This window comes from Drosophila nasuta, chromosome X (assembly GCF_023558535.2).
Source record: "Drosophila nasuta strain 15112-1781.00 chromosome X, ASM2355853v1, whole genome shotgun sequence".
NCBI classification, from domain to species: Eukaryota; Metazoa; Arthropoda; class Insecta; order Diptera; family Drosophilidae; genus Drosophila; species Drosophila nasuta.
The window spans coordinates 29,867,780-29,891,091 of record NC_083459.1 but is presented as its reverse complement, the minus strand read 5'-3'; the positions used below and the strand labels follow the sequence as shown (position 1 = coordinate 29,891,091).

At 41.8% G+C, this 23,312-nt stretch overlaps 2 protein-coding genes across 11 annotated transcripts; both read left to right on the top strand.

Moving 5' to 3' along the window:
- The first annotated feature begins 39 nt into the window (after positions 1-39).
- Positions 40-10,231, top strand: LOC132796558 (translation factor waclaw, mitochondrial-like). Of its 6 annotated transcripts, none has more exons than XM_060807773.1 (4): positions 40-572; positions 630-2,051; positions 2,152-2,277; positions 6,594-6,733. In XM_060807773.1, the coding sequence occupies exons 1-3, from the start codon at positions 150-152 to the stop codon at positions 2,275-2,277; spliced, it is 1,971 nt and encodes a 656-aa protein (XP_060663756.1). In that variant the 5' UTR covers positions 40-149; the 3' UTR covers positions 6,594-6,733. The 6 variants fall into 6 exon arrangements, with proteins under 6 accessions (XP_060663756.1, XP_060663752.1, XP_060663751.1 ...); XM_060807769.1 differs by lacking the exons at positions 40-572; positions 630-2,051 and adding exons at positions 7,847-7,928; positions 8,294-10,231 and having other exon boundaries at positions 2,156-2,277; positions 6,594-7,783; XM_060807768.1 differs by lacking the exons at positions 40-572; positions 630-2,051; positions 2,152-2,277 and adding exons at positions 4,111-4,240; positions 7,847-7,928; positions 8,294-10,231 and having other exon boundaries at positions 6,594-7,783.
- A 785-nt stretch (positions 10,232-11,016) lies between these two features.
- LOC132796560 (proline dehydrogenase 1, mitochondrial) lies at positions 11,017-23,223 on the top strand. 5 transcript variants are annotated; one of them, XM_060807776.1, is made up of 13 exons: positions 11,017-11,165; positions 13,062-13,883; positions 16,750-16,871; positions 17,599-17,685; positions 17,766-17,953; positions 19,326-19,361; positions 19,886-19,950; positions 20,026-20,204; positions 20,712-20,886; positions 20,963-21,124; positions 21,186-21,377; positions 21,444-21,621; positions 21,689-23,223. In XM_060807776.1, exons 2-13 carry the CDS (start codon positions 13,347-13,349, stop codon positions 21,892-21,894), a joined length of 2,127 nt encoding a protein of 708 aa, XP_060663759.1. In that variant the 5' UTR covers positions 11,017-11,165; positions 13,062-13,346; the 3' UTR covers positions 21,895-23,223. The 5 variants fall into 5 exon arrangements, with proteins under 5 accessions (XP_060663759.1, XP_060663757.1, XP_060663758.1 ...); XM_060807774.1 differs by lacking the exon at positions 11,017-11,165 and adding an exon at positions 12,648-12,751; XM_060807775.1 differs by lacking the exons at positions 11,017-11,165; positions 16,750-16,871 and adding exons at positions 12,648-12,751; positions 16,426-16,547.
- Positions 23,224-23,312: the final 89 nt, after the last annotated feature.

Sequence of the window (23,312 nt, the reverse complement as noted above, 5' to 3'; positions counted from 1 at the left end):
AGTCATGCGATATTTGCCCGAGCTTTCGTATGCAACGGTCACACTTGCGCGCACATGTTGGTGCGGTAACATTCACAACGTGCCGGCTGATTTACTTTTCGGTAGTATTTTCAATGTGAAAAATATGATGGAAGCAAAGCGAAACCAAAATGTATAAGAGCATAAACTGGACATTGAGGCAGGCGACCGGTCAATGCAGCTGGAAACGTTTGGCCGCCTATCGTGCGCTCTGCACAACGTTAATGAGGTCATCATCAGCCGATGCAGCGACCTTGTCACCAGACGCAGTGCAGCGTCAACTGTCCGAGCTGCCCGTGGAGCGTATACGCAACTTTAGCATCATTGCGCATGTGGATCACGGCAAAAGCACGCTAGCGGATCGTCTGCTCGAGCTAACGGGCGCCATAGCGCGCAATGCTGGGCAAAATCAGGTGCTCGACAATCTGCAGGTGGAACGGGAACGCGGTATCACGGTGAAGGCGCAAACCGCTTCCATATTCTATAAGCATCGTAATGCGACCTATTTGCTGAATCTAATCGATACTCCCGGTCATGTGGACTTCTCGAATGAGGTGCGTTAAATTCTTTCCGTCGATGATCGCCTCAAATGAAGTTCAGTTTTCTTTTAGGTCTCTCGATCGCTGGCAGCCTGTGATGGTGTCATACTGCTGGTGGATGCCTGTCATGGCGTTCAGGCCCAAACGGTGGCCAACTATCATCTGGCCAAGCAGCGACAGCTGGCCATTGTGCCAGTGCTCAATAAGATCGACATTAAGCATGCCAATCCCGATCAGGTGACCAAGGATATGCAACTGTTGTTCGGCATTGAGCCCGCCTCCGTGTTGCGTGTCTCGGCCAAGCTGGGCACGGGCGTCGAGCAGGTGCTGCAGCGTGTCATTGAAACGATTCCACATCCGCGAGTGCAACGTGATTGCGACTTTCGTGCGCTCATCTTTGACAGCTGGTTTGACAAATATCGTGGAGCACTCAATCTGATCTATGTGCTGAATGGACAACTGCAGCCGGGTCAGGATATACAATCGCTGGCTACCAAGAAGATGTACAATGTCAAGACGTTATCCTTGCTACGTCCTGCCGAGTGTCCATTGGAAACATTGTCCGCTGGCCAGGTGGGTTTGTTGGCCTGCAACATGCGGAACAGCAAGGAGAGCATCATTGGCGACACGTTGCATCTAAAGCATCAAGCTGCCACCGCCGCCGGCAGCTATAAGCCACAACAGCCAATCGTCTTTGCCGGCATCTTTCCGGTGGATCAATCGCGTCACGTTGCCTTGCGCAGTGCCATCGACAAGACGGTGCTCAACGATTCCGCGGTCACAGTGAGCGTGGATTCGAGTCCGGCTCTGGGACAAGGCTGGCGTTTGGGTTTCCTTGGGCTGCTGCATCTCGAGGTGTTTTGCCAACGTCTGCAGCAGGAACACGATGTGGAACCGATCATCACAGCACCCTCGGTCACCTATCGCATTGTTCTCAGCAATCCCCGACTGATTAAACAGCATGGACGCAATACGCTGGACATTTCGAATGCAGCGCTGCTCCCGGAACCGAACAGCATTGAGCAGTACCATGAGCCGCTGGTCCTGGGCACGATCATCACACCCAGCGATTATGTGGGTCCGATCATTGGACTCTGTGTGGAACGGAGAGGAGTGCAACAGAGCTGTGTGAATATCGATGAGCAGCGCATGTTGATGCAGTATGTGCTGCCCTTGAGTGAGATTATCTTGGACTTTCACGATCGCCTCAAATCGCTGAGTTCGGGCTATGCAAGTTTTAGCTACGAAGATCATGGATATCATTTGACGCATTTGGTGCGTTTGGATATTCATTTGAATGGACGAAATTGCGAGGAATTGTGTCGCATTGTCCACGTGAGCAAGGCGTTGGGCGTGGCACGACAAATGGTGAACAAACTGAAGGAGCTGATACCCAGACAAATGGTGCAGATTGCGATTCAAGCTTGTGTGGGCAGCAAAGTGTTGGCGCGTGAAACGATAAAAGCCTATCGCAAGGATGTCACCGCTAAGCTGGTAAGCGGCGTTGCCAGACCACAGCAAACAGGTGTTTTGCTCTCGATAACACACTTTCTCTCTTTCTGTCTGTCTCTTTTTCGATATACGATAAATATAGTATGGCGGTGATGTGACGCGTCGTATGAAGCTGCTGAAGCAACAGGCGGAGGGCAAGAAGAAGATGCGCTCGATAGCCAACATTCGTGTGCCCCACGATACATTCATTGATGTGCTGAAACGCTAGGTGAGTGAGTGTTCAGAGCAATAGAAGATAGGATCGTGCTGTACTGTATAACAACAGCATCCCTCCTCCGTCAGCGTTATCAGAGCAGCAACAGCAACAACAACAACAACAGTTTTGTGCGCTTATCGAGCCTTAGTCGATAACACGGTTCTACCGCGTCTCCGCCTCTTCCGCTTGCCCGTTGAAATGTTGTCGCCTTATCATTCGCATTCGAGTATGCTCTTTGTTTTGCTTGAAATAGATTTAAAAAGCAAAACACACATGCATACATATATTTCATTTGTTTGCCTGCATATGTATGTACATACATACATATTTGTATATGCTGCTTTATCGGTTATAATGCGCGGAAGTCAGCTGCCTTCATTTAAATACCCATGTGTATGTGTGTGTGTGTACAGTGCATCATGTATGTATTGGTGTGACGCATAGCTTTTTCTTTATGATTTATGCATTTTTAAATTCATAATCTGCCCCCTTTTTAACTCTTATCAACTGCATTTTGCTGTCTAATCACATTTTTATTTAGTTTCAAATGAATAAAATCAGTTAATTGATTAATTAATTAGCGTCCAAACTTTTTATACTTACTGTGCACACAGTTCATTAACATTCGCTTTTTTTTGCAAGCCTGTTGTTGCTGTTTTGCTCCCTTCAAAAATGATTGCATTGTCATTGTCTTAAATTAAAGTCTTTTTAACAACAAAAACAACAATAACGAAAAAATCGAATTTCCCTGACCCTGAAAACTAGCACGCACAAACACACACACAAAATTACACATATATAAATGCATAACGGTATATCCTCTCGTTGCCTTTGCGCTCCCCAAACAACAAAACACACACACACATATATATGTATGTATGTGAGATAGCAAGTTTGAATGCTTGTGTTGTGCTCCCGGCAAGTTTTGTTTTTGTGAGAGCGAGAGAGAGAGAGAGCGCAAAACGAGTGTCAAAAGAGAGCGCATCGAACGTCAAAGACAGAACAATTGAACTCAACTGATGTCGATGCGATGATGATGATGATGGTCGGTGGGTGTTGGGGACGTTCTGTGTGTGTGTGTGTGTGTGTGTGTGTGTGTGTGTGTGTGTGTGTGTGTGTGTGTGTGTGGCGTGTGTTTGCATGTATGTGTGACCTTGAAAAACAATAATACTCGTTGCTTTGCTTTTGTGTAGGCAGCTCGCGCTGGGCAATGCAAATGCAAACAAACAACACACAAAAAATACAAACTGTTGAAATGATTATGCAATAGACGAAGCTTCCACTTTCAATTTGCCAAAATGTCAGAGGGGAAAGACTAAAAGGTAAACAACACAAAACAATTCACCAGTCAAAAACCTCACACACTCACACATAAACAAATTGTACATACATACATACATATGTACAGAAGTAAACGCAAAGACAACGATCGGGAAACTTTTATTTGGAAAAACATTTTGCATATGAAAATCAGCTGCACTCGATTTTCGCAACAAAACAACAAAAGAGGCAAACAGCTGAGTTTGAGCCCCACACGCAAGTGCAAGAGCACAACATCATAATAATAACAAAAACAAAAACTTGAGAGAGTGAGAGCAAGTGTCGTGAGCACAAAAACACAAACACACAAGCAAAGGCAAAACAGAAACAGCTACAGCAAACGTATGTAAGGTGCAAAAGCAAAAACAAAAACAACAGCAACAGCGAGAGGAGAATACAGTTTTCGTTGTTTGCCGCTGCTGCTGCTGCGCTCAATTGAACGAAACAGAACGACGACAACAACGACGACGACGACGACGTCGCTGTCGCTGTCGTTGTCGACCGCACAATACAAAAACAGTCAGTTTTCATTCTCATTTGACATCATCAACATTGAAATTGAATTAAAACAAGAGCAAAAAAGAAGCAAGCAGCAGTGTTCTCGAGTTCGATTACGATTCTCCTACCGATTACGAATTCTTTGGTGAAATTCAAAGTAAATTATTTAATTGACTCCCAATTTGCAACTGTATTTCATTAATACGCCATTACGCAGCGAAAGTTTTCATTTAACAATCTGACCAAATAATAATTGCAAGCGACATTTGCATTTCGTTTTATTTTTTTCGTTCACTTTGTACTTTTTTTTTGTTTTTTTTTTGTTTTTCTTTGGCCGTTTAATTTGCAAAAATAATCAGCGCGAACAAAATAACAAACGTCATCAGCTGTTCTGTGCTGTGGGTGTATGAGTGTGTGTGTGTGTGCGTGTGCCTACGTTGCCTCTATTATAAGTACGCATGTGTGTGTGAGTGTGCGTTGCGCTGCTTTCTTGCTTTGTTTTCATATAAAGCTGAAAAAAGCTGTGAAAATATATCACATTAAATGTTATAGAACGTCTAATAAATTGTTGCACTCTCAGATAGACAACACCTCCCATTTCTCCGTTCACTCCCCTCCCGCACACACAACATCAACGTCTCTCCCCACCCCAATTAATTTGTCGTGTAAAAAAAAAAAACGAAACGAAAAAAAAGCGACACATAACCTAGAAGAGAATTTAGAACGAGAACTTGTTGTGTGTGTTTGAAGGTTGCGACGGCGGCGCCACTGTGCAGCCCCCAACCCCTCCCATCTCATCGTCCTCTGCACTCCACTTGTCTCTCATCGTTGCTTTTGGCCTTGACCGTGTGCTGCGACAGCAACAACAACAACAACTGAAAAGCGACGGTGTAACAGCTGACAGCTGCGCGCTCTTCTGGCAGCGACAGAGATGGCGACAGCGACAGAGATGGCGACAGCGACAGCGACTGCACTTTTTGACAGTGCAATTGCGTCAAGTGGCAACGCCGATGGGTGGAGATGGTGCCCCAAGACAAGTGTACAGTGTACATGAACACACACACACACATGCAAGTACTGGTGTGTGATTAAACAACGTTTAAGCGCAGTACGTCGTCGTCGTCGTAGTCTCCCGCATACTAATACAAGCGCACACACAATCAAGTTCAAAGTAATCGCACACGTAAAACGGGCAACGGCATCTCCCGCACACACACACACACACATACAAAAGAACTGCGCGCATTCGCACTCTCGCTCTCCCACACACAGACATGGCACACACACACGCATGCACATACGTGTAAACGACATCTCTGTACACGTAGCAGGCGCAGTGGCAGCGCAGTTAGCAGCAGCAGTGAATGCTCGCAGTAGCTTTTATTTTTGTTGTTATACGAATTTCAACGGTTGCAGACAACAAAAAAAGAAAGAAGAGAAAAGTCAGCAAATTGCAATATTGTGCAATAGTCGTAGAATTAAAGAGTGAGCGCTAAACAAAATGTTGCTAATTGATTAACATGTGTTAAACTTTAACTTTAACAAAGTTTACAGTAAACTGCACAAGCAATAATGTATGTAAATAATAATAAGTAAATAAATTGGCTAGCTGGCATTCAGTGTTGACAACACATAGAGATAGTGTTGCAAAATATCGCGCATTTGCAATTGGAAACGTTTCGTTTTTGTTTTCGCGCTGCGTCGCAGTTGCCGTTTTGCTGTTTTCCCCCCGTTTCTCAATTCTCGTCATTCGTGTGATTTACAACAGTGCGTTTCCACAAAATATTATGTAGTGTGTGTTTGCTTCTAATTGATACATAATTGATTTATGCAATTGCAAATAAAATTACATACATACATATGTATGTATGTATGTGGCCGCTGACGTTTCAATTGTTTGTGCACGTAACACATACGTATGTATGTATACACATACATACATACATATATTTCATATGCTGTGTTCATACATGCAAATATACATACATACATACATGGATATTTGTGATAGCAAGAGAGTGAGAGTTTTGTTTGCAATCAACAAAATCAAAACTTGGGTTAATTTTTTTTTTTGTTATTTTGATAAACATTTTTCAATCGTAATACACAATAATGCGAGAGTGTGCAAATTGTGTTTTATTTTTGTTTTGCGACTAACGGGCCAATGGCAAACACACGTACACATACGCATGCATATTCGCTTCAAACGTCACACAGCTGATACGTGTTGTTGTTAGTGGTTGGCGCATACGCACATTCCACCACACACACACATACGTAAACGAATGCGAATATCATCTGTGCACTCTATCTATCTCACTCTAACGCTCGCATATTGCCGTTTGCCACCCACTCTCGCTGCTTTATTTTGTAAACAACTCAGAGCAACGGTGTTGCCAGACATTCGCAATTTCCCAATTGGATTGGAATGGCAGCACTGTTGGTATTTGTGAAATTCATTGCTATTGTTTTATTGCTCACTTTTTTTTTTGTTGTTACTCTTATTGCAGTCGCCAACGAAATCAACAAGAATCAATGCAACCACCAAACAGGACATAGAAGAGAGTGACAGTGTGTGAGAGTGAGACAGAGAGATCAAGATGATCAACAGCTACAGTGCTGTAAGTGCGGCTGCTGCTGCTGCTGGTGGCACACCAGTAACTCTGCATTTCAACTATAACAACAACAGCAGCAACAACAACAACAACAGTGGCCTTAAAATGCTGCCAGCATCAACAACAACAACAGCAATCGAGCACAAAAGCCACAACAATAATCATATTATCAACAGTGCTGTCCCAACAACAACAACAACTGCGAAACTGTTTAAAATCACACAAAATGAAGTTGTTGAGGGCAAGCATTTCCTACAACAGCAACAAAATCAGCAACAGCAAAAGGTTGGCAAGGGGGGAGCTGTAGTCAATTGGGTGGTGCCAGGGTTGCCATCATCATCGTCAACAACGACTTGTATAAATACCTCAAAGAGCACCAAAGAGCCGCAGCACTTTATCCAACTCAACGTCCAGTCAACCAACAACAAAAACAACAACAACAAAGAGCAACAGGTGCAATCAGGAACAGGAACAACAACAACAGCATTAACCAAAGGTGCCTTTATTGAAGTGATGATGACAACAAAAACAACAGCGCCACAACGCACTGAGGACCAAGAAAATGCCTTTCGCCGCATCGAGGATGTCCACAATTATGCCAAGCTCCAGCATCATCATCATCCACATCCACGTTCACATCATCATCAACACCACAATCAACAGCATCGTAATAATCATCGTCATCACGACATCAGCAGCGATGAGTTGGGCGAAGAAGATGATGATGATGACGACGACGACGACGATGATGATGATGATGATGAAGAGGAGGAGGATGATGAGAGGGAACTTCACTTGAATGCTGCCATAGCAAAGATGAAGAAGAAGCGTCAACCAGTCAACAACAACAACGTCGACGAAGAGGATGAAGAAGATCAAGTGGAGGTCGATGTAGTCACTGTTACACCAACGACAACAACAACAACAACAGCAATGCCACAACAACAACACCCAATAGAACATGAGCAGGAGCAGCTCATCATGCGCCCCGAGCATCATGCTCGTCGCCCCATGAACGCATTTCTCATATTCTGCAAGCGTCATCGCGCCATCGTTAAGGAGCGTTACAAGTCGCTTGAGAATCGGTAAGCTATCGATAAACTATCGAAACAAAACAAAAATATAAATTTTGATTTTTCAATGCACAGTGCTATAACCAAGATACTTGGCGACTGGTGGGCGGCACTAGACGAACAGGAGAAGCAGTGCTTCACCGATCTGGCGCAACAGGTGAGAAACATTTATTTTGCATAATTTTAGTGCAGAGCGGTCGCCATTTTGGTTTGCTGCACTTTGCTAAGTATGAAAGTGGCCAGATCGCTTGTTGAAGAACTTGCATGGTGACATCTGGCAACACTGTTGTAATTCAAATTTGAAATTTGCCGCGTCCTTTGTTGCTCTCTCACTCTTATTTAAACTGGCTTCGTTTCTCACAGTTTTGTGTTGTTTTTGTTTCAATGTAAAACTAATAATCAAATTCTTAGACATCAACAACATATAAGTTAACTATCTAGCACTACCTTCTTTTAGTTATATTATGTGGTATAATATTTAACATGTAAATAAATAAATGTGTTGGTTTGTTTTGATTGCAGAACAAGGACGCTTTCTTCAATGCCAATCCCAATTTTAAATGGTACAAACTGCCAGCGCCGCCGTTGCGTACGCTTGCAACACGCCCCAGCAATGCAACAGCAACAACAGCCGCACATCAAAGCGACGAACAGTTGCAACATCAACATCAACAGCAACAACAACAACAGCAGCAGCAGCAACTGCATTGGGAGCCCAATGAGGTGGCGCAAGTGCTGCGTCGTAATTATTTTAAATTCGCTGACGAGACGCAGATGGGCGAGTTGAGTGTGTTGCTCAATGTGCAGGATAAAGATTATGCGCTGCAGCAGGCGCTGAGCGAAACGTCCCAGTTTCTTAACGTCCACATGCCCACCAGCAACAAGAGCAACAACAACAACAATAATGTTAAACGTGGCGCTGACAGTGCGAGCAACTCCAGCGAGGAGGAGGAACGCGGCTCGCCATGTAAAAAACTCAAATCATCGCGTTCGTGCAAAGGCAAAATATATCAAGAGCTGATCAATTCGGGTCAATTGGCGGCAATAGCGAAGAGCAAGAGCAAGTGCCGCTTAAATAGCGGCAGCAGCAGCAATGGGAGTGGCAGCAACGATGCCAATAGCAGCAACACGCCTCCAATATCCCCAACAACAGCAGCAGCAGCAGCAACAGTTGCCATCGATTGTCAGCAACAACAGCATGAAGTGACAACCACAAGCGCAATTCGTGCAGCAGCAGCAGCAGCGAGAGGATTGGGAGCTGGAGCCGGAGTTGGTGTCGGTGTCGAGTTTGATCTGGAAGAGAAGATTAAAGAGTTGCCAGCGCTAAGCTTGGATGTTTATCTGCAGCGCAAGCGCAGCACCAAAAAGAAGAAGAAATTCAGCAGCAACAAAAAGCAACGCAACTCGCACAGCACCAGCTCAGCAACTGGAGCAGCAACAACTGCCGCCGGAGCAACTCCAACTGCCGGCAAGCAAACGCGTAACAAATCCGAGTCTGAGGTAATGATATCGCCCACAGGCTCATCATCCTCATCCTCAGCTGCCGCGGCTGCTGCTGTTGGCAGCCAGAAGCGCAAGGCGCGCAAGGAGAGCATCACACGTCGCGATGTCAGCGCCATTGAGCAGGAGGTGGCCTCCATTCTGCCGCTGACCATCAATGGTTGCTACTATTTCAATCAGGCGCAACTGATGCCGCCACGTCCAACAACAGTTGGAGCAGGAAATGCAACTGGAAATGTGAGTGCAACTGCAGCAACAACAGCTGCTGCTGCTCCTGTTAACTTGGCATACGATGTGACATCCACTACCTCAGATCTTCTAATACTGGCCGAAGTGGCCGCCAATCGCACTGAGCTGACAAAGTCGAATTAGCCCAGCCAGCGTTGTTGTCTTGTGTTGTTAGAGAGGCCGCAGAGAGAGAGCAGAAAGAAGAGCTGCGGCTGTACTTATATATATATATATCCGCAGATATATCATATATATATATATATATATATATATTGTATACTAGACTAATTGTTATTGTTTGATTTTCTTTGCTGATTAAGATGATGAAGATAATGTTGATGATAATATTCGTCGTGCCTGTAAATGGAGACACTGTAATACACTGAGAGTAAATAGACATTCGTTGATCTACAATTTTAGTCAATAATATAATACGAACACACTCACACAAACACACACACACACGCATATGTATAAACAAAATTTTAGATCAAATTGAAAGAGACAAGTTTATGTTTTCTTTTTTTTTTAACTAATTTGTTATTTGTTTTACATTTTTCTCTCTCGCAATAATTGAATAATGAACTTATTGCTATTTTTTTTTTTTTTTCTCAATTGTTTTTGTTAAGTTTTCTAGATGCAAACAACAAGAAATACAAACAAAAGGAATATGAAATAGAAAAGAATACAAAAGAAATGAAATGCATATGTGCTGCGCTTATTAAATGTTAATTAATATTATTATTATTATTTTTCTAAAACATATATTGTAGTTGTAATTTATTATCTATTATCTATTGTGAAAGTGGAATAGATGCAAAAACAACATATACATAATACATACATATTATATACACCACAACATATTCATATAAAATCGATTAGTGTTTCCTTTGAATTTGCCGCCAATCGATAGCGATATCGATTTTCCAGTAACTTTTTTCCGGGGTGGGCAACACGCGTCAGCGTTGCCAGATGCGCTGCTGCTGATATGCTTACCGAATACCAAATAGTTTGCCGGCTTGCATGCGCGTGTGTGCGTATGTGACAGTTTTGCAAGATAAGAAAGCAGTCAGCTAGACAACCAACCATTGACTGCATAGATAAGCTCAGGCATTCTAATTGGGCGCAAGAGTGTTTGAGGATCGCGATCATGCTTACCCACAGTACTGCCAAACAAGATGGCTGGCGCGTGATTTACGTGCACCCGGCTACAGCTCACGTGCAAAGTAGCAACAACAAACAGCTGTCATTTGTCGTTCGCACATAGTGATAGGTACTTTTGCTACACACATGTGTAGTGTGTGTGTGTGTGTGTGTGTGTACATAGCCGCCATTGCTTCTATTCCTCGTACTCGCTTTGCTGTCGCAGCCTCTGTCGCCGCCTCTGCCGCTGTCGCTGCTCCACGCGGTTTCGGCTTTCGGTTTTGACCCATTCGCAAGCTTCGTCGTCGCGTGAGCTTTCGCCAGCAGTTTCGCTTCAATGTTGGCCTTAATTTAGTTTGTTCGCGCATTCAGACCCTTACAGTTCATGTATTGTATTTTGTACATCAACCAACACCAACCAACCTACCAAATAAATAAATACATGCTGACAAAAACCGCCCGAAAAAAGCATCGACAATTAGAACAGCAAGCGAAAAATATTTGAACAAATTTGAACGAGGTACGAATCGAATGCTTGGCATTTCTTTTTGAATATTTCTCAAGTTGTTTTGCATTTCAAAAGTTTTTTTTTTTAATTTTTGGTATTTTGGTTTTGTTATTACTTCTTATTTATTATTTGATCAAAATTCAAAAAAAAAAAGTTTCGTTTTATCCAAAAGCGCGTATGTACATATGTATGTGTGTGTGTGCATGTGAAAAAAACAGCATAGATACATTTGGTAAATGTTGTGCACTGTGAGTAAGAGAACAAAATAGCGACAGCAAGAACAACACAAGAAGAGAGTGTGTACATACTTTCATGCAGGTATACAATGTGTACATAAATAAATCATTTAAATAGGGGGAAGCCGCAACGGCGACGGTGACGAGTGTCATCGCTAGTCAGCGACAGCGGCAGCAGCAGCGACGTCAATATGCATATGCATACGTATGTGTGTATAGGTGAACATATGTATGTGCGAACTACATGTGAATGCGTAATAAAAGGATCTGTGTGTGAGAGAGTTATATAACTATCCATGCAATATGACTGACTGAGAACGAGCGAGTGAACAGAAAGAGTAGAAGCGGGAAAGGGAAAGGGAGAGTGGGATTTTAGTTAGCAACAAGAAGTGTTTTTTTTCTGATGAATCTGCACATTTGCCCAATTGCGCGACGCCAACGCATTTACGCTTACTCTCCACCTCTCTCTCTCTCTCGCACTACGCGAATAAACGAATACTTACGTACATACATACGTATGTACGTAATATAAACAGTCAGCAGTCAAGCAACAATAATAATTAAGCGTAATGAAATCTCCGTGTGTGTTGCTTGCAATGGAAACCCGCTAAGTTTGATTTTAATTTGATTGCGGCGGCGGCTGCTGTGACTTCGACTTCGACTGTGACTGCGACGGCGACTGCGACGTTTTGTCTGCTGTGTGTTTAGCATGATGCTAATAAATTAAGAGAAGCAAATCACAATCTTTTAAATGGGTTTCACTTGCACGTTTCTTGTTGTTGCTTTTCGTAATTAACACCAATTAGCATAGAATGTGCAATTGTCGTTGTGGCGCATTTCAATTGAAATGGTCAGTGCAAAAAAAAAACAACAAAAACAATTTGTCTACCAAAAAAAAAAAGAAAAAAAATTCACAGCCGCCCTAATCACAATCGCAATCACAATCAAAGCCACCCCGTTGCTTTGCCGTGATAGCAAAAGCAAAAACAACAGCAGGAACAACGAACAAGCAGGGGGCTTGTGCGCGTGACGTCACGCAACGCAACGCAACGAACGGGCAATTGAATGGGTGGAAGAGAGGCAGCAGCAACTGTTATGTAAGCAGCGCAGGATGAATGCCTTTTTCTTCTTCGTCTTTTTCCTTTTCGCCTAGCCGAAGCACAGTGTGCTGCTCGTTTGATGTTCGTGTTGCGCTCGTTTTGCCTTCGTGAACGGGCGGCTGAGCAACGGGCGCTTTCGGTTGCCATTTCGCCGCCGCCATCGTCTTGCGACAGTTTGATCTGTGCTTTTGCCGTAGTAGAACGTATACGCAGCGCGCATACAAAATCAGAGCAATAAAAGAAGAACAAGAAAAGCAGGCAGGTATACATCAAGCATAAAAAAATACTATGTGAACAATTCAAGCGCAGCAGCTTAGCAACTGAAATTGAAATTCGTTTTTAATTTAATTTTATGCACACATTGTTTAGCTCTAAACGTGTGAGTGTTGTGTGTGTGTGTGTGTGGTACGTGTGTGTGTTGTTGAGTGAGCGCAATTAACGTGTGTTTCTGTATGCGAGTGATTTTTTTTTTTTTGTTGCCAGCACTATTAACATTACTCTCTTTATTCTATGTCTCTTCCTCTCTCGCTCTCACTCTCGCTGCTATCTGCTGTGCAATTGTTGTATAACAGCTTCTTGTAGGAGGACGGAAGCAAGCAAGCAAAAAAAAAGCTCTAAATTAACCGTAAACACGGCAAACGCATCGACAAAAAAGAAAGAAACGTGAAAAAGCAAGTGTAAAGTCAGCTGTGCGAAATTATTTATTTTTTTTGCATAAGAGAAGATTCGAACGAATTTCCGTAGTGTCAATTGTGAAAAGTGTGCCCAAGTATTAGCAATCAAAGCGTAGTAAAGAAAAAAAGAAATACCTAATAACAAAACCGAGAAAAGAAGCTAACGAAAGTGAGAGCAGTGTAATGGCTCAACTGCGATCCGTGAGCTGTCAACGTTCAATTAAATTGGTCTACTACTCTTGCAACAGTCCGGGCAACAGCAGCGGTCTCTTGGCGGCAGCCTCGCGACCTCTCCATACCGATGCCTTAAGAAACCGCCAACAACACCTCATACAGCAGCAGCAGCAGCAACAACAACAGCAATCTAATCATCATCATCATCAGCAACGGCTTCTGCAACGCCATCTGCAGCAGCAGCTCTTCTGGCAATCCCCTTTGTTGGGGGCACGTTGCCTCAACTCGGCCGAACAGCAGCGGCAACACGCTCAAGCGGCGCTCGCCGAGAGCAAAGATGAGAAGAGCACCGCAGCCGGTTGCAGGCCAAAAGGCGCTGCGAGGGCGCCACCTAACTTCGAAGGAACGCCGCAACGCGATCCCCTCGATGTCAGCTTCAATGATCCCATTGCGGCATTCAAGAGCAAGACAACCTGGGAGCTGGTCCGTGCTTACATGGTCTACATGATCTGCAGCAGCGAGAAGCTCGTGGAGCACAATATGAAGGTGAGTTCGAATACAGTGTGACATGTGTACGTTGCTCGTATAACAGTTGGCAATATTGTTATACTCCTTGCGGTAGTTGTAGTAACTCTCTCCCTTCCTCTCGCGCCTTCCACAAAGCTCAGCTTTGCGCGCTGAGCTGCCAAGTTGGCCAAACTTTTAACTATTGGTCGAATATGTGCTCTATGTAATTTTAGTTTTGATTTCATTTAAAATCTATTCGGTGAATTGATGAATTAAGACGTTGGCCTTAGTAGCTAGCATTCCCTTCTGTTAGTTATTATATTATTTTATATAATAATAATGAATTGATGACTTGTTAGTTGGCGAGAAAACTGACCACCATATAAAATATGATAACATCTAGAGACTACTTCATAAAATGTCAAATTGTGCAACTTCGCTTTTTATAAACGTAATTTAGTATTCATATTTCTATTACTTGGAATACTTTACTTCAAACCAAAGGCCCCAGCAGTCAGTACTCTCTCTTCTATTAAATGTAGTGTTAAATACTAGATTTAATATAATAGAAATAAAAAAAACCCCCAAAGGCAAAGCTCTAGCAAATCAGTTTGCAAAAGTGATATCACTTGAATCAACAAACATTAATAATAGCTCTAGTTTTATGTCTAGCTTCTTTAAGGCTGTTTAAAAATATACTCGCTTTTTTGTTTGATAGTTGACAGCACTCTTTGCTTGCCGGCTACTTGACTTGTATTTGCCGTCTCTCTTCCGCCTCAAGCAGCTGCTGTAGTTCCCTCGCCTCGATTACAAAGCAATGCGGTCGCCATTTTATACACGCTAAACTTGGTTAATTAGTAACTTGAAATGTCTTGTACTTTTCTTCGTCTTCTTCTTCCATTACATAGCGATATTTATTTTCGTATTTGTGCTTTTTAATGGCATTTCTAGAAATTTGAATGCATCTCTAATTGTATGCGTGATTTATTTTTTTTTTTATGAAGGGGCGAAGCAAGAGAAAAACGAAATGCTATGAATGACTTGGGCATTACTTGGCGTTTAAAAACATATGCAATATGAGAATATTGTTGTTGTGTGAGTTCAGTTAGTTGAGAAAAACAGAGAGCGAGCCGTGTAAATCATCAAATGCGTTTTGACGACCTTGTGGGAGGCCGATGCTGCTCTGCTGCTGTTGCTTTTGTTACTGCACCAGCCAAGTAGACGCCAGCAGCGATAAACACACACACACACACACACACACACACACACACACACATGCATACGCTATCGAGACACACGGACACAGGCGGGCCCCCAAAAGAGAGCCAATCAAAACGGAACAACGATAGTGGACTCTCTCTCCCACCCACACACATGCAAATTGTGCACACATGAGTCACAGTGTGTGTGTGTGTGTGAGTGTATTACGTATGCGACTTGCAACTGTCTATCGATTATTATGACACCAGAGTCGCAAGTGTTTGATCGATTTAATGGCAAAGCAATGACTACACAAATAAACACAACGAATTGCAGACAAGTGAAGCATTTGTGTTTGTGCGTGTGTTTGTGTATAAACACTCGTGTTATAATTACTCTCAGCTTCTTTCTGCTTGTCGCATTTCCGCTGTGCTATTTCCGCACTGTCTTCTCTCTTCTTATTTTTATTCTTATTCTTGTCATTTACTTACTGTCTGGCTGGTCTCGTGATGCGGGGGCAGAGCTCAATAACTTGAGCAGCAGCAGCATTAGCATTGAACACCTGTGCTCACTTTTTGTTATTTGACATTTTTATGTTGTTTTAGCAGCCGAAATCCATTGCCAAATTTTATGTAACCTGTTCTTTTTTATTTCGCTGAAAAGCAATTCGTTTTGTACTTATCGATGTGCGCTGCGCGTTTTTTTCCCCCCCGTCTCGTGTTTTGTCATTCTGATCGCGTTTCTCTCTCATCCCCCCACCCCTCCCCTCTTGGCTGCTCAACCTGCTTAACCGGTTCACTGAGTCGTCAGATCGTCCATCAACACGTGCCTTGTCTCGCCAAAGCTCCTTTAAATGGTCCGTTGTGTGTGTGTGTGTTAAAGCTTTTAACAGCAGCTGTGTTGCACTCCTTCCCCCTGCCCTTCTCGTCATCACATGGCATCACTTGTCTAAGAGACCAGCGAGTGTGACAGAAATGGAGACAGCAACGAATCAATATTATGCGCTTGGCCTTGACACAATACGATCGTCTCTCTCTCGCTATTGTTTTTGGCGCTATTCCAACTGATTTATGTGTATCGAAAAGAGCAAAAACAAACAAGCGACAGCAACAATAACAACAACAACATAGAGACGAGGACAAGACAAGACAACAACAAAACACGATCTACAAATAATTAAAATTTTCGACTTATTCTTCTCGTCTCGACATTTCACATTTGTTATATGATATTTTAAATGATTTGTGTGCCTTTCTTCCCACCACAACCAACCCCCACTCCCACCCCTCTCTCTCTTTTCTCGTTCCCTTGCTGCTGCTATCCTTAAAATTGTTTTTGTTTGATTCTCATTCGAATATCGAAATATACCGTTATCACACAGCTGATGAAGGCGGCAAAAAAAATCCTCGGTACAAAATTATTTTCAGTATTGATGAAGGCCACATTCTATGGCCATTTTGTTGCTGGCGAGGATGAGGAGAAGATCAAGCCAACGCTGAAAAGGTAAATTGTTAAACTGAACATTTGATTGAACTAACGCCATCTCTTTCTCTCTTCTTTTCTTTTCTTCCATACACACACACACACACTTACTTCCTTACTGCTTTGCTGTACAAAAAACCAAAACAAAACCAATACCGAAACCGAAACCGATAAATGCCAACGATGACCGATGACCGATAACCGATAATTGATAAACGATTAGCTTTTAAAAGTTGCTCGCACCGTATTGGGCAGCAAACTGTTCGTCCTGCTGATGAAGTCCAGCTTCTATGGACACTTTGTGGCCGGCGAGAATCGCCACACGATTGTTCCCACGCTTGAGAGGTGCCCAGAAAAAAGAAAAACGAAATAAATCAAATCCTTTTAACTCACTCACTCTCTATGACTAACTTTTGATAATAATTCCATGTGGCATGTGGCATGATTTCTTTTTTTTTTATTGTCGTCCGCCTTCCTCAGTCCCCCATAACCACAAAAACCAGATTAAAACTATTATCATAAAACAAAAATAATGATTTACAAAAACAAAAATTACACGCTTACAGCAAAATCAATTACACTAAAATGATATCATGCATGATTTAGAACGATTATGATTAATTTTAAGTAATTTAATAAATGATTGATGAGTTATATTTTTGAGCAAAGCAAATACAAAATTATAAATCATGATTTTAATTATTACTTGCTTGTAAAATTAATCAAATTACGTAAAACAAATCATTATCGTTGAGAAAAAAAGATTAACAACTCAAATATAATCATTATTATTTTGTTTTTATAATGTTTACGGCCCCACACTGTTAAACTCTTAAACAAATAACCGACACCTCAGAACAGCAATAACACTTTTACACTGTCCAACAAACTTACTCGATAACACAACACTTACACACTTTTCCCACTGTGCAACAATATGCTCGATTCCTAACCGTTCCTCCCCCATAATTGTATATTTTTTGCTCGCATCCAGTTTTCTGTTTTATTTCGTTCCGTTTCATTTCGCTGTGATCATAACTGATCTTTTTCTATCTCTCGCTTTCCGTCGCAGACTTCGCTCGTTTGGCGTTAAGCCCATCCTTGATTATTCCGTCGAAGAGGACATCACCCAGGAGGAGGCCGAGAAGCGTGAAGTTGAGTACGTCATTCACAAATCGATCGATTAATCGATCGATATCAATTATCGTTCCATGCCATTTCATACCATTTGGCTTGCAGATCTTCCGTTTCGAGCGCTGGCGATGATGGCAACAAAGACGCTGGCGCCTTGCCTCAGTATCATGTCGACAAATCGTTCGCGGATCGTCGCTACAAGGTGAGCAGTGCTCGTACCTATTTCTATCTGAATGAGGCAACCTGTGAGCGCAACATGGAGATATTCATCAAGTGTCTGGAAGCTGTTTCGGGTATGTTTTGGGTCTGCGTGCCCACTTCACCATTTGCTACTCTCTTCCCCCCTTCCTAATTTTATTCTTATTGTTAACCAACAAATAATCAATGCATGCGCTGTGCATAATCACCCTGTGTACTCCCAATAACCCAATGCATCCTGTGTTTTTCGATAGTTGCACCAATTGTTACTGTTCGAAGTTTTTTATGCTTCCACTTTACTTTGTATCGATCAGGAAATGACCTTTAACACACACTTTTTAAGGGCAGCGGAATTCGTTGCGATCAATCGAATACGGAATCGAACTAAAAAATGTCATTGTCATTGTCAAAGTGAAAGTTAAAATGGGAACAGACTTCAATTAATTGATTCAGAGCATCGAGCGACATTGACCAAACGAATTGCATGCTAGATATTGAGTAGCACTTTTATATTTTTGAAAACTTGATTACTGTGTCTATCGATAAGTCTTAAACTTGGAATTATTGCAAAGGTCTGCGTTGAAACATGTTTTTCTAGTTTATGTTGCACACCTATTAAAAGCTTTTGCACATTGAATATCATATCTTAAACTTAAATGCTTGTCAATCGATACTTATCGATAGGCAGTGTTATCGATTGAGGGATAGAAATGCACGAATTTGCTTGCCGGATGTGTTAAAAAGGCTCTACCTTGGTTTATTTGATATGTTTGTCGGGCGATATATATTGTTATCGGTTTGATCGATTTGTCAACCGATACTTATCGATAGATATTGTATCGATTGGGGGATAGAAATGCACGAACTTGATTGCAGAATTTCTTAAGTAAGCTCTTGGTTTATTTGAAATGTTTACCAGGCGATATATATTGTTATCGGTTTGAGATCGATTTTCATTGCAATTCAATTATCGAGGGAAGTGGTGAATCGTTTTCTTCTGGCATGAGATCTGTAGATGCTTTTCGATATGTAGTACAATATTTGCTATACTCTTCCGTCTACTTGTGATAAAAAAAGCTGATTGATTCGATTATAATTTTAATTAATTTTCTCTCGAATGAATTTCTTTTCCACATTCATTTTGAATACCGTTTCGTAACGCTCCACAATGCAAATCGACGATGGTGCTATCCACTTACCTCCCTTTCTATCAAATGAAACAAAACGAAAATTAACCGATAAACGATAACCGATTAACAATAACCTTTTAATGCAACTAACAAATCAAAAACTAAAACTTGAACAAACTCGAATAACAAAATGTGCGCATTTGAAACTCGAATCGATAATTATCGAAAAATCGATAATGGGTAACTGTGAATGTTGTGTTGATGGTTCTGGGTGATGTTGATGTTCATGTTGATGCTTTGGTGTATGTGATTAACGCGTGTTGTGTTGTGTCGTCAGCCGATGATGCCAAGGAGCCGCGTGCTCAGGCCACTGGTAAGCTGTCATTAAAAAAAAAAAAACACCAAAATAAAAACGTTTCAAATCGAACCAAAAAACAAATCGAAAGCTCAATCCAAATGTGTAATCGAATAATCGATTTGTGGGGCGAGATTTGTATTTGATTTGATTTTGGTTCTAATCTTGATTTCATTTGTCTCGCCCGTGTGTGTTTCTTTCTTTATTTGTTTAGTCTTTTGCGTTGTTTTGTATTTGTATTTTTAGTTTACGTCTACCGTTATGTGTTTGTGTGTGCGTGTGTAAATGTTTTTATGTGTGTGTGTTTGTGTGTGTGCCGATTGCATGCCTATCGAGTATCAAGCTACAATGTCGCCTTGCCTTGCCTTGCTTTGCTTTTGTCGTCTAGTTTTCGCTTTGCGTTGCTTTGCCTTCTTCCTCAGCTTTCCCTCTCTCTCTCTCTCTTGGGCTTCTTCCGCACTTCGTGTCGTGCATTCAATCACTCACTTACCTTTCAACTGCTTCTCATTTCCGAACCCAACGATAACGATTACGATAAACAGGCGCCACCTTTGGCACTGGCATCACCGCCATCAAACTGACCGCTTTGGGCCGTCCACAGTTGCTGGTAAGCTTCTCTCTCTCTCTGTCTTCCCCTTTTTATCGCATCTCCCACTTACTCTCTTTGGTATTTTTCCGACAGTTGCAACTATCCGAGGTCATTATGCGCACACGTAAATACATGGAGGCACTTGTCGGCGGTCAGGGCAATGTGTTGACCCATCACAAGACGATCAAGGATCTCGAGCAGTATTACGCTGGCGTCCACGACAACAAGGATGTCCAACAGTTCTTGCAGAATGTCACATCCGACAAAGAGGGGTAAGTTTTAGAGTTGGAGAACTATCGATGGCACAATTAATAGTAGCACACACTTTCGATAGTGGTGCAACCAAATGCCCTGACTGCGGTAAAGAATACAAGGCAATATGTCAAAATTTGATTGTAGTAGAGAGGGAGAACAATCGATGACACTATCGATGGCTAACTATCGATAGTTCTCCACCTCTAGTAAGTTTACATTGGTTTACATTATTAAGTTGGCTGCGCCACACCAAAGTGCAATTATTATTAAGTTCACTGTACTACAAAGAGTTGTTAAGCTAGATGTACTATACGGAGTTGTTAAGTTGGCTGCGCTAGACAGACAAGTGCTGTTAAGTTGGCTGTTCTACAGCGAAGTTAAATCATTATTAAGTTGGCTGCACTACACAGAGTAGTTAAGTTGGCTGCACTACACAGAGTTGTTAAGTTGGCTGCGCCAAAACAAAGTGGCAACATTATTAAGTTGGCTAAGTTGTTAATCAATCTGTCTCTTGTGTATTGCAGCATATTGCATCTGTTTCCATGGTCTGGCATTGTGGACGAGGACTCGCAGTTGAGCGAAACATTTCGGGTGCCCGATCCGACAACAGGTCAGATGCGTCGACTGATCTCACAGATATCACCCAAAGAAGAGGAGATGTTTAGAAATATGATACGTCGTCTAAACACAATTGTAAAGGTAAACAAAGCGTCACTTCACTGCATTCAATGTATGCATTACACTTAATAATGTCTCTCTCTCTCTCTCTATTTAGACTGCCGCTGAGTTGGATGTGCGCATCATGATCGATGCGGAGCAGACCTATTTCCAGCCAGCGATCTCGCGCATTACGCTGGAGATGATGCGCAAGTACAATAAGAACAAGGCCATAGTATTCAACACCTATCAATGCTATTTGCGCGAAGCTTTCCGTGAGGTAAGCGGATTAAATTTACGTTGTCTTACGGCATGGCATTACATTCTCAAACTTCTCAAAGGTGAGCAACGATCTGGAGCAGGCGAAGCGTCAGAACTTTTACTTTGGCGCCAAGCTGGTGCGTGGAGCGTACATGGAACAGGAACGTGCACGTGCCCAGGCTTTGGGCTATGCTGATCCCGTGAATCCCAGCTACGAAGCGACCACAGATATGTATCACAAGACGCTCGCCGAGTGTCTGCGTCGCATCAAGGCAAGTCCGCAATCATTAATCACAGTTTAAAACATGCTAAAATTAATTAATGTTTGTTTTGCTCAGGTCATGAAGGATTCGGGCGATGATGCTGGCAAAATTGGCATCATGGTTGCCTCGCACAACGAAGACACTGTGCGCTTTGCCATTGAGAACATGAAATCGATTGGCGTCTCGCCCGAGGACAAAGTGATTTGCTTTGGCCAATTGCTCGGCATGTGTGACTACATCACGTTCCCACTGGGTAAGTGGACGAAGAAGAAGTGAAGTAAAGAATTGCGATTACTAATATAACACAAATTGGCTTACAGGTCAGGCTGGCTACTCGGCTTACAAGTACATACCGTACGGACCCGTCGAGGAGGTGCTGCCGTATTTGTCGCGTCGTGCGCAGGAGAACAAGGGTGTGCTTAAGAAGATCAAGAAGGAGAAACGGCTGCTGGCCAGCGAGATTCGTCGACGTATCTTCCGCGGCCAGATCTTCTACACTCCCAAGGGCAACTATGTGCCCATCTAAACGATCTTAGCTAATATCGATCGTCGACTCTCGATCCACACACATCATCCAACAATCGACACCCGACAGCGAAACTAAAGACACGAACGAAAAAAGCAAGTGACAGAAGACAGATGATGATGGTGATGTTGATGTTTGGAGGAGTTACATTTAATTAACTGTTTTGTTCCGTTCTAAGTGTGTTTTAATGTTAGACGTGCGGCTATTATATATATTCATACATATATATATGTTAACATATATAGAAGAAGAACCTTGACGCATTTGGTAAAGTGAAATGAGATGAGATGAGATAAGATGAGTTGAACTAAGATGAATAACAAAACAGAAAACAGAATCATATGCGACATATTTTAATTCCTTTTCGAAGTAATGTAGTAATAATATTCAAATCAAGTTCGACTTCTCTGTGTATGTTTAAAACGTAAAAGTAAAAACAGCAAAGCCGCAAATAAAGCCCAAAACCAAATGATTATTATTAAACTTACAGCAGGAAAAGAGAACAAATTAGTTAATTATAATAATAATTGAATGATTTATAATAATGATAGCGATGCGGAAACACGAAACACACACATACACATGACATTTTTAGCAACTTAATCGTAAGGATAAAGTATAATAATAATATTATATACAATATACGAGAGCAAGCTGTTTATACTATATACGATATTACTATATATATATATACATAAATATATAGAGAGAAAGATATACATATATATGTATAGTCAATAGAGTCTGTGGCTGCATTTTAGTCCATTGAAATTGTTCTGCTTCTCGTTTCAACTTTGTTTGTTGTGTGTGTTTTTTGTAGAAACAAAAAAAGAAAAAAAAACAACAAGTCATACTCGTATTCGTATTTGTATTTGTATTCATATTCGATATTCGTATTCGTATGCGCTTAGCCTGCTTTCTCCTCCTCATTCTGTGTGATCTATTACTATTATTTGATATATGTTCCCTTAAGCATTAAGCAGTCTCTCAATTGCAGTTCTGTTCCTTCTTAAAAAAATACTATATATATAGTATATAAAATATATATGCCACCCAGGGATACACCTAAAAAAGAAAACCTAATGATTTATTATGTTTATGATTACGATTATTATTATTATGATTATGCTTATTTTTATTGTATTTTTAATTTAGAGATTGTAAACGAATTGATAAATAATCACATTGTACTTGTTACTCTCGCTTTCGCTCTTCACACACCTTCAATCCTTCCTCTCTCTCTTCGTTTCCGTTGTGTTCAGTTTTTATCGTATATATCGATAAGGAAAAAAAAACAAACAAAGAAACTTTGCATCGCTGCAATTAAATCGAACTTTTTCGTGGTTTTTCGTGTCCCTCCCAAGCAAGAAAAATACAAATTTACAGTTGAATTTGTGCTATATTTGTGTAATTGAATA